The sequence below is a fragment of the Nyctereutes procyonoides genome, unplaced genomic scaffold (assembly GCF_905146905.1).
Source record: "Nyctereutes procyonoides isolate TBG_1078 unplaced genomic scaffold, NYPRO_anot_genome, whole genome shotgun sequence".
NCBI lineage: Eukaryota > Metazoa > Chordata > Mammalia > Carnivora > Canidae > Nyctereutes > Nyctereutes procyonoides.
The window spans coordinates 96,200-107,632 of NW_026575044.1; the positions used below are offsets into that span (position 1 = coordinate 96,200).

The following is an 11,433-nucleotide window of genomic DNA, read 5'->3' on the forward strand; positions in this document are numbered from 1 at the left end:
GAATCAACCATATATTTATGATGGAAAATGTGGAATAAAGCATAAAGAAGAAAATAAAATTCACCTGTAATCCTACTACACAGGGATAGCTACTATTAATATAAGTATTCTGTATTTCAAATATTTTCCCGATTAATCGTGTTTTTCAAAAACTAATGTTATATACAAACATACTTAATAACCTGGGAAAATGTGTAATATTTTAAAAATATTGTAGTAGCTGTATGCTATGGTAATACCATAACCTATTTGATCAAAATCCCAATGTTAGTGGCGCCTGGCTGGCTCAGTCAGTAGAGCATGCAACTCTTGGTCTTGGACGTTGCAAGTTCTAGCCCCATGTTGGGTGTGGAGATTACTATAAATCTTTAAAGAGAAAATGCTAATTATAGACATTTAGTTTGTTTTATGATATTTTTGCTTATGCTATTCCTATTTGTTATCTTTCATCTCAGATAAAAAGTTCCTTCCTGGGGTTCCTGGGATGGCTCAATCGTTGAGCATCCAATTCTTGATGGTTCCAGGCTCTGTGCTCAGCAGGGAGTCTCCTTGAGATTCTCTCTCTCCCTCTTCCCCTCCCCACATGAACATCGTGCGTGTTCTCGCTCTAAAATAAATAAATCTTTTTTAAAAAGTTCCTTCCTTATTACCTCTTTCCAAAAGTGGACACAGCTATGTTTAAGAATATTGTTTTTAACATACCATCTGAATCTGATTTTGATATGTTCCTTTGCATTTTTTTCTCTTGCAGTTCTTACAGTCTTGAAATACCGCGCTTGATTTGGTGACAGAGATCTTCATTACACAAAATCTGGGACAACAATAATAAAAGATTGCTGCATAATTTAAATGAAACCTATGTATATAACTTTCAAAACTTCTTTTTCAAGAAACGAAGAGGCAAGTATCACTTCAAATTGGAGCATTGCGAATGTCTAGTTATCTTCTTCCCTTCTAACAAAGTGTGTTTTAAAAAATTATGTTTAAGGCAGATAACCAGCCTCTGTTTTGCCATATTCCAAGGATCTAATTTGAAACTAGATACTTGCCAGTTCATTATTTGTATATTAGTTAAACAGTGACCACAATATTTCATACTGTTATTATAAGGACTTACATTATTGCATCAACATGGGGATCAGACTGGGAGTCCAGAAGCCTGTGTAGAGTACCAAAACATGCTAAAAACCATACATAGCCATTCCATTAATATTTGCAAGATTCTTCTCACATTACAGTTACTTTGCAAGCAATTTCCACATGTTTATGGGTGTAACAAAAGCTAAATGTTGTAAATGTTCCTGCCTTCAGCTATAACTAAAACATTCCAGTAAACCTATTTTTGACTGTATAAGGGAATGTGTAGTAATTTTTTGGCATATGGATTATGGAAATGGAAAAATCTAAACAATATGAAAAGCATAGTGTGGCACCATAAAACTGGAGATAATAAAATTATTGGAGAACATCACTGGAGTGTTTGAAAGTGAACAGCATGGTCCAGTCTATTTCCAGTTAGCTTCCAATAAGAAGGGACCTAATGTGAGTAAATGAAATCCACAGGTAACTTATCCTCTAATTTTATTTTGATACCTTCCCTCTTTAGCTTCAACTATCCCTCTCCCAGAAGTGCTAAAAGTAGCAAAATCATCTGTTTGGAATTTGCTATTTTTGTATTCCCTGATCATCCCTGAGAGGTGCATGTTGTACAATCAGGTGTCAAATTAGCCAACAATAATGAGTCTAAAAAGTCAGGAGATAATCATCCATCAGTCAGTAACCAAATAGCTAGAGTGGCCATTAACCTAAGTCTATTTTTACAGCAATAAAATATATTGTTAACTTTAAAATGTGCCAACCTCCTTGTGTTGTTTAAACAAGTCAAAGCAAAAATACATAGTGCTCAAATGTCTTCAAGAAAGAAGCTTTATAATAAAATTGGAGGTCCTACAGAAACTTGTGCACATGAATATGTTGACTATATATACATATATAACTGAAATTGAAATAGGGTAAATAGAAGAACCAGTATTTAAATAGGAAAGAAATATGGTCCTGTATAGTTTTCTTTCTTTGGTTATTTTAATTCAGAACATATGAAACATAGAATCCATTTTTTTTAAATCTATAGGATTAGTACTAAGAAGCAGAACTGTTATGTTTAAATGGAAAGAAATAGGAAGGGATAAAGCATATTAGGATATACTCAAGATACCTGCAAGTTACGAAGATCTAAATCGCTAAATTTTATAGTCTGATAACATTTAAAAAAAGACAAAGGTCTTACATACTATGGGGTATCATCACTGGTCTTGCTACTCTTTGTAAATGTCAATTAATGTAAATAACATAATAAATACTAAATCCTTTGACAAAGTAAGATGCCCATGAGAATGAGTATTTTTAGGATTTCAGTAGCTAATACAGTTCAGGAATGGAAAGGTTTTAACATAATGAACAGAATCAGTCCTAACATATGTATGTATGTCTCTTATTTGGGATTGGAACCAGATTCATCAGTGGTTAATTTTCCATTGGTTGGTGTGGAATCTGGTTTCTCCATGATAGCAGTGAAGATTATTTCTCAAAAAGAATCCACATTTCTAGTGTTTTCTTTTAAGAAAGTATGCCACTCTTAAATATAAAAAATTAAATTATTTTTTAAAATTTTAACCATAAAAATGAAATATTTATATGACAATATCATATATATGTAATTCTCTTTGTATTTAAATATATGGCTGGCAAAGTGGTGGCGTGCATGTCACTGTGTTCTAGTTGTTGCTTGGTTCATTTTGTCTTTCTTGGTCCTCATTAATCCTGAGACCCTTAAAATGCCTGGTCTGTTTATGACTTTATTGTGGTAATCTTAGAGACATGAGCCTTCTTACATTCAAAAACAAAAGAAAAATAATGTTCCAATTGATGCCAGGCCCACTACCTTCCTTCCTTCCCTTAATTGTTCTTTTTTTCATTCAGCTCAGATCATCCTGCACTTGAAAAATGAAGTTTTACAACACTATCAAAACTATCATTATTTAACAGCAAAGAAGATCAACTGAAAAATTCAAGTAGCTTTGTAAATACTAGTTGGTACCCAGTGAAATCAGGTCACTATTTTTATAATGCCTGAAATCTACCCTTATGATTTATGTTTAATTACTAAAGCCTATAGCAATTTTGTGATTATAACACTAATTAACTCTTCCTGACTATACACCAGTATTACCAGTGGTCTTTCAGTTTCTCCATCCTGATAAAGCTCACTGAAAACTGCACTCCAATTTTATGAACTTGGGGATTCCTTGTTTAAGAGCAAGCTCAATATTGAACATGGAAAATTATCTAAAATGGAAGAAAATCATTAGTACACATCAAGTAGAGAAATACATTGTGTTAGCTCTCCTGCAGATCACTTAACCATACAATCACTCTGCATTAGAAAATTTCAGCATTTTTACAGCAAAAATTGACATCATTCAGTTCTGTACACAGCATATGGGTATCCTGAAAATGAAGTGATTATACTTGCACAGATTGAGGAAGAATAAAAAATGAAAATTTATCATTGTCAATACACTCTTCACCATGCTTGCCACCCACACTTACTCTGTCCACATCTGTATGTATATACACTGACTAGGAAACAGCAAGAAATCGTTTTTTCATGTTGAGAAGGGATGCCATTAGAAGAGGTCCTTAGTTGTGCTGAGTATTACCAAGTCAAACTAACTGCTCTAATAGTCTGATTTTGTGTTTTCATACAAAAATGTGGTTGAAGTCCATTTTCTTTTTCTGTGAGTGCGGAGTAAGAGTATGAATCAGTCCAAAAACATGCATACGTTTGTTTTAGAATGCATTGTAGTGCTCATATTCACGCAGGGAATTATCACAGAGCAATGTAAAGGCACCAGGTCCTAAGGAGCTAAGGATGCCTTCTCAGTCTGACCCCTGCTTTTTCCATGTTGTAGACAAGCAGAACCATACGTCAGACAGATGTGGGCCTTGCGCCATCTTTATAAGTTTGATTTGGGTCTTAACTCTGACTTTTTCTGAGAATCAAATAGAATAAGGGATGGGGATGTGAACTCTTTGAATCTCACTCCTGTTTTAAGAAACTGCCTGGGACAGGTCAGTAGGAATTGAAAGCATGATGGACTCAAAGTGGGAAAATGTAAGCTTATGAAAGCACAGATCTACCATATTTGTGCATCTCCATAGCACCCAGCATAATGCTGTGTACCTGGCAGTTTCTAGATTAGTGAGCCTAGGAAACCACACAGACACCAGTGTGCTAGTATGAGAGTCTGCTCCTATAATCCTCACCGCAGAGAGGACATGATCATAATAATAGTGGCCTTTGGACTTTACCAGAGGATAGTAGTGCTCTTTAACAATAATTGGGTCTAGAAAAATTCTGATTTTATAGTATTCCATCAGATTCTTTTCATTTGAAGAAGTCTTGAATAATGGATGATTGGATTGCAAGGTTACAAAGTAAATATATTTCAGAGAGTTTAGTAAAACGTTTAAAATCAAAGAATAGGAAAATTCAGTCACTTGATTTTTATGCTTTGGGTATGTCATTGTTTGAAAGTCCACACTCTTCTACTTAACCATTTTGATAAGTGCCTTTGATGTATGGTGGAGATGAGCAAATGTAAATGTCGTGCGCCCTGTTCTCTTGCTTCTCCGTTCTTCATAACTATTCTTACAGTGTTGCAGAATTCAGAACCTTGTGTTCATATCAGATATGTATTTGTAGCCCCTCCAAAATCAACCGTAAAATAAACTATTTCATAGAAAACAAAATTAAGCACTTTGGCTTATTCACTATGTGTTACTTGTTGCCTTACCTTCAGAGCATAGCTCACTTCAAATATCTAGATGATCACCCTGATTTAACAGGCCCCAGCTTTCCAGCAGCATACATGAAGGGATAAATCAGAGAAGGAAAAAGTATTCTATCACCAAAAGCCATGCCCAATGCACAACCCATTGATGGAATCAAGGAGGAATTTCTCAGTGTAAAATCACTGAATCTCAACAGTGGACAAAAACAAGTGGTGGAATACTCATACTTTATTTACCTCAGTCATGTCTACTTGAAGGAGGAAGGAGGACAAAGATCTCTTAGACTTAGCTATCCCCAGTCAGAAAATCTGACATAGCCATCAGCTGCTTGGCCCTGCTTTGGAGACAAGCAGAGTGGGGTTCATGCTCTTCAGCCTCCCTCCGCCTAACACCGAGTTCAGTCTTTTCAGTACTCCAGCACGGTGTGGCAGGGGGCTGACATTGGAGGTGCACGGTGCCCCGAGATACATAGTCTCCACAAGGAAAGTGCTCTAGTTTGGAATGGAAATGGGAATGGGAAGCGCCATGATAAGAGCACTCTGAAGACAATAGTGCTGCATATAATCCAGTCGTTAAGTGTGAGAACCAGTCAGGAAGGTCAGATCCTTCCTGGATCCATCAGTCATGCTTGATGAATGCCTATTAAATGCTAGAAACTACTGTGGAGCCAGCCTGCTTTTCAGCTGCAGGTATAGGAAGGATTCTAACTGCTCGCCACATGTACAATGAGCAGGGCAAGGGCAGCGCACTTACCCTATGTATTGAGTAATGGGACTAGCCCTCATCTGAGGAGTCTTCAAGGATGCGCGTGGGGTCTGTGTAACAGGGAAAGACAGTGTCCTCTTGGATCCTCCCCAGCAACATGCAAATACGCTATTGTTTCTTCCTTCGTAATGACCGAAACCAACCCTTCCTCCACTCACCCTATCAGCTTCCACCATTATCTCTGCAAAGGTCTTTGGTAGAATTTGCCTATATTTGCTTCTGTAGTTCTCTTTCACTCGTTCTCTTAAACATATTAGCTGAGTCTCTGCTTCCACACTCCACCAGTCTCACTTTTGTCACAGTGCCACTACCTCTGCATCGCTAGACCTAGTAGTCCACTCTCAGCTCTCCTCGTCCCAGTGCGGCATCCTTTGATGCAGTTAATTGCTGTCTTCTTAATACACGTTTCCTGGACTTGGTGTCTTCCTACTTTCCTGGTTGCTCTTCTCCCCAACTTTTTTTTTTTCCTTTTCAGGCATTTTCTTACAATGATTGGTTTCAGAGGTAGAGGCCAGTGATTCATCAGTCTCATACCCAGTGTTAATTACATCCTGAGCCATCCTTAATGCCCAGCATCCAGTTACCCCATCCCCCTACCCTATCCCCTCCAGTGACCCTCAGTTTGTTTCCTATGATTAAGAGTCTCTTATGGTTTCTCTCCCTTTCTGATTTCGTCTTATTTTTTCCTCTCTTCCCCTATGATCCTGTTGTTTCTTAAACTCCACATATGAGTGAGATCATATAGTAATTGTCTTTCATTTATTTTGCTCTGGGTCTGCTCTCCACATACAATCTCCCCTGGAAATCTCACCTAATCTTACCTTTGAAATGGTATTTATGTGCTGACACCCCAAGTTTATGTCTCCCATTTAACTTTTGAATTCAGATTCATATCTAATACTCTACTTGACATCTTCATTATTACTCATTACAGATTTAGTATGTCCCAAACAGAATTCCAATTTGCTCCCACAGACCTACTCCATAAGCATTCCTTCCCATCTCAGGTGATGACAACTGAATCCTTCCAGTTTGCTTATGCCAAAAAACCAAAGTCATACTCCATTTCTCTCACAACCCATAACTAATTGGTCAGGAAATCCTTCTGGTTCTACCTTAAAATGCAGCATGAGGGGCACCTGGGTTGGGCTCCACGCTCAGTGGGGCATCTGCTTGGGATTCTTTCTCTCTCTCTCTCTCTCTCTCTCTCTCTCTCTCTCTGCCTCTGCCCCTCCTGCTGCTCTGTCGCTTGCTAGCTCTTTCTCTCCACCTCCCTCCTCCCTAAAATAAATATAAATAAATCTTTTTAAAAAAATTCAGCTCCCTCCCCTCCGGGGACCACCAGGTGCCACGCCGTGAACGTAATAGCTCTTCAAGTCTGCAATAAAAAATGGCCTCCAATAAAACTACATTGCAAAAAAATGGGAAAGAAACAGAATGGGAAGAGTAAAAAAGTAGGAGAGGCAGAGCCTGGAGAATTTGTGGTGGAAAAAGTATTGGACTGCCGTGTAGTGAATGGGAAGGTGGAGTATTTCCTGAAGTGGAAGGGATTTACAGATGCTGACAATACTTGCGAACCTGAAGAAAATTTAGATTGTCCAGAGTTAATTGAAGCATTTCTTAATTCTCAAAAAGCTGGTAAAGAAAAAGATGGTACAAAAAGAAAATCTTTAGCTGACAGCAAATCTGATGATAGCAAATCAAAGAAGAAAAGAGGTGCTGCTGATAAACCAAGAGGCTTTGCCAGAGGTCTTGATCCTGAATGAATAATTGGTGGAGCAGTGGAGAATTAATGTTTCTCATGAAATGGAAAGATTCCCATGAGGCAGACTTGGTGCTGGCAAAAGAGGCAAATATGAAGTGTCCTCAAATTGTAATTGCATTTTATGAAGAGAGACTAACTTGGCATTCTTGTCCAGAAGATGAAGCTCAGTAATTGTTTGCATTGCTTTTTATATATTTATATATATAATATATTTAATATATTAATATATAATAAATATATATTAATATATTAAATATATTTATATATAAAATCTGGGTCTTTGTTTTTTGGTTTATTAGTGTGAAGAAATAACATTCTAATGAAAATCAAGTTTGATATGTTTGTTTTGAAGTAGTATTGGGGGAGTTGTTGGGGTTTTTTGCATCTATAGCACTGGTTACTTTGAACAAATAAAAGCTTTCTGTAGTTGTTTCCTTTTTCAGAAAAGAATATTTGAGACCATGGTATATTATCCCCCTGCATCAGAGAACACCTTTTCTAAATGTTGGGGGAAATCTTCATAGTTGTTACTCAGTCAGAATTTGTGTTTAACTCCTATATGCCTAAGGACCATTCTGGGTTTTTTGTTTATTTAGGGCTTTTTGTGTGTATACTTAAAAGTACATACATAAGTGGTTTTCTTTTCTTTTTGTTATTTTTGAAACATTCACCAAAACAAAAACAGCATTTTATAACCACGGATAAGGCCATGTTTTTGGGATGCTATCATTTTCAGCAACTTAAGAAATAAATCACTTAAAGTTACATTGAAATTTTTCATGAAGCCTTAACCTTTCAAATATTGTAATTAATTGGACAATTTAAATATAATGTAGAGAGTTTAAATTGGACAATTTAAAAGCAGCCATATCAGAATTCATATCCCTAGTTACAGTCAAATAAATGCAAGTTTATTTGTAAGATCCCTGAAAGGAAAATTTTAATCACCACCAACAACCTCCCCATCCAAAGGGCAAAACTAGACAAGTTTTGGTGTACTTTAATTAGGTAAGCAAAACTTAGTTAAATGGATATTTAAAGGTTCCTTCTAGTGAACCATTCCTTTTCAAGAAGTTGAAAACCCTTGTGCTTTATTGACTAAAAGGTCATGATTCATGGAGTGTCTAAGACTTTGTTCATGGAAACCTAATCATAACCAGGTGGTTAGAAATGTTCGCAATTTAGCACCTGCTGGAATAAATGAGTGGACATACTTCTATATTCCAAATTCTTGACCTGCATGTTTTTTCTTCACCCCAACTCATTCCTAACATGTAGGCTCAATCTTCTCAGTATTTGAACTACTGGTTCAGCAGAAACCAGGAAAAACAATAACTTTGTGGTCAGAATGTTATCCAAATGTATATTGTTTACTTTATTGTAAATACTGGTAAACAGTGGTCAATAGTTTTATATTCAAAAAAATAAATAAAAATAAAAAATAATAATAATAAAAAATACAGCAAGACTCTGGCCAGTTCTCAGGCATCTGCTGTGACCACCTAGTCCTTTGTTTTATCATCATCTGTCACCCGCAATACTACAACCACTTTCCTACTGGTCTTTGTGCTTCTCCCATTTCTGCTCCCCACAGCTTATCTCCACAGAACATGGACAGGATTCTTTCAAAGTGTAATCAGATCATGTCTTTGCTTAAAACTCTCTAGTGGCATTCCATCTTCTTTAGAACACTTTTGGTGGCCTACAAGTTCTCTCATAATTGATCCCGAGTTCCTTTTTGTCCTCTTTGCCTGTTCCCTGTTCTGTGGCCTCCTCACTCTTCCTCAAACACAGCAGGCATGGTCCTGCCTCAGGATTTAGTGTCTACTGTGTCCCTGTCTGGAACATCCCACCTCAGAGACCTGTGTGAACAATTCCCAGGTTCTAAATCCTTTTCAATGAAGTCCCCTCAAGTCACCATCCAATCTCCCTATATTCTTCCAGAACAATGAACCCTGCCAACATTCTGCAGTTTATGATCTTTCTCCATCCATCCAAATGTAAGTGTCATGAGGAGAGAGGGTTTTGGTCTTGTCTGTTCGCCGATGTATTACATACTCCTCACTATGATTGCAGGTATCACACTGAGTGCTCAACTAGCTGTTGAATGGATGAGTTGACGACTATCCTGAAGAGTCAGAGCAAGGCCATGATTTTGAAAATGATGTACTACAGGAACTAAATGAATGTTTAGAGTACCTTAGCACCCATGAGAGGATGTAAGATATGACCTCCGTAATTTAGAAAGTTAGAAAGAGGGAAAAGGTGAGATGAAACAATTAAAGGAGTTGTAAAGACAGATCAGCTAGAAGGGGAGCACGTTTCAATAAGCAAGGATTGCCAAGAAACAAATTGCAATGCCAATACTAAGTCCTTTACTGAAGCAATAAATAGAATTGACTAAAGAATATCAGAGATATGGAAGAGAGACTTGAGAAGACAACACAGAACACAGGTGAAAAAGACCAAAAATGAAAATGGTGACAGCTCTCAGAGATGACAGCAATCACTAAGAATGGGATAGTGTTCCTGTGGAGGAAACCTGAAAGAGTAGACCCAGAGCCATCATCTAATCAATCCAGCAAACTTAAACTTTGTCCTGTGGGACAAGAGTTTTGTCATATATAAGAAAAGACCCATCAAGATACATTGTGGCAGACTATGTAAGTCATCAGATTAAAGAAAATCCTGTAACTATCGAAGCAGAAACATGTGCTGCCTACAAGGAACCAAAAAGTAGGCTTGGCTCGGTATTCTCAAACACAAAGTTTTAGAATACCAGAACAGCATTTGTGGAGTTGAGAGGATGGAACTGTGACAAAAGAATTTTAAACCCAGGTGGTTATCACTGATGTATGAAAACCACACACACAATATTAGAAACATGAGGGCCCAGAAAATAGAATATCCTTGTCTCTTAAGTTCCTGGAACACCTACATGGTGCAGACAGCTAAGACAAATCAAAATTAAGAAGTTAGGGGGATCCCTGGGTGGCTCAACGGTTTCGCGCCTGCCTTTGACCCAGGGCGCAATCCTGGAGTCCCGGGATCGAGTCCCGCGTCGGGCTCCCAGGGTGGAGCCTGCTTCTCCCTCTGCCTGTGTCTCTGCCTCTCTCTCTCTCTCTCCATGTCTATCATAAATAAATAAAAATAAATCTTTAAAAAAAACAAAAAAACAAAAACAACATTAAGAGTTTAAAAAAATCTGATCATTTCACTCTTCTACTTAAAACCCTCTGATGGACTCTCCATGTCCCTACAGTAAAAACTAGATTTCTTGCCTCGTCACATCAGTTGCTGCCAGGGTGGAATACCACATTCAAGTCTCCAGGGGTCACAGCACACTCAATCTCTTTATTAAAGATTCCTTGAATTATTATTATTATTATTTTTTAGATTCCTTGAATTATTTTTAACAAAGATGTGGATAGGGCTTAGGGAAACTACCAGGGGCAGGGCAACACCTAGGTTTGAAGGGATGAGGGAAGGGAAAGTTCCAAAACTTGGAAGGAGAATGTCACACGAACAAGGTTCTATTGGCTTTAGGTCAGGGATGCAGCCAGCCTGAGGTGATCTTACAGGGAAGAAGCCTGGTGCATAAATACCCTGACCCTGTTCTTTTTCCATGTGCTCTGGTACTGGGGCTCCCATCTTTGTAAACCCAACTAGAAAGCAAAGGGCAAGGAATCCCAATGAAGTAGTCCATAAGTTACCATCTAGACACCAGGTGAGAAGTACCTCTGATGCCCAGATCCCATTCCTCAGCTATTGTGAATGTTGGCTGCTAATGGCTCATAGTTGCCGCTTCTCTGGAAAACTACCCTCAGCCACTGGGAGCCACCTTCCTGGAGGTCATGTTCTACCCCTAAGGGTATCCTAGAGCCAATAACACCGATACTGGGGTTCAAAAGGCCGACCCCAATGTTTCAAGATGGTACAATTCTATACTGTGATATATGCTTCAGGGGCCACAACACACACACACACACACACCCTTGGATCAGACAAGACCAGACTTTACCCAAGGCTACGTATTTGCTTGGCCATCT

General features: G+C 38.0%; 1 protein-coding gene and 1 pseudogene across 2 annotated transcripts in view; both read left to right on the forward strand.

Moving 5' to 3' along the window:
* The window catches only part of VAMP4 (vesicle associated membrane protein 4), a 28,726-nt gene extending 23,914 nt beyond the window's left edge, over nt 1–4,812 (forward strand). For both annotated transcript variants that reach the window (XM_055323533.1, XM_055323532.1), the window contains exon 8: nt 752–4,812. In XM_055323533.1, the coding sequence (XP_055179508.1) occupies nt 752–780 (29 nt within the window). In that variant the 3' untranslated portion in view covers nt 781–4,812. The remainder of the gene's footprint in view (nt 1–751) is intronic.
* A 2,067-nt stretch (nt 4,813–6,879) lies between these two features.
* Nucleotides 6,880–7,555, forward strand: LOC129509075 (chromobox protein homolog 3-like; annotated as a pseudogene).
* Nucleotides 7,556–11,433: the final 3,878 nt, after the last annotated feature.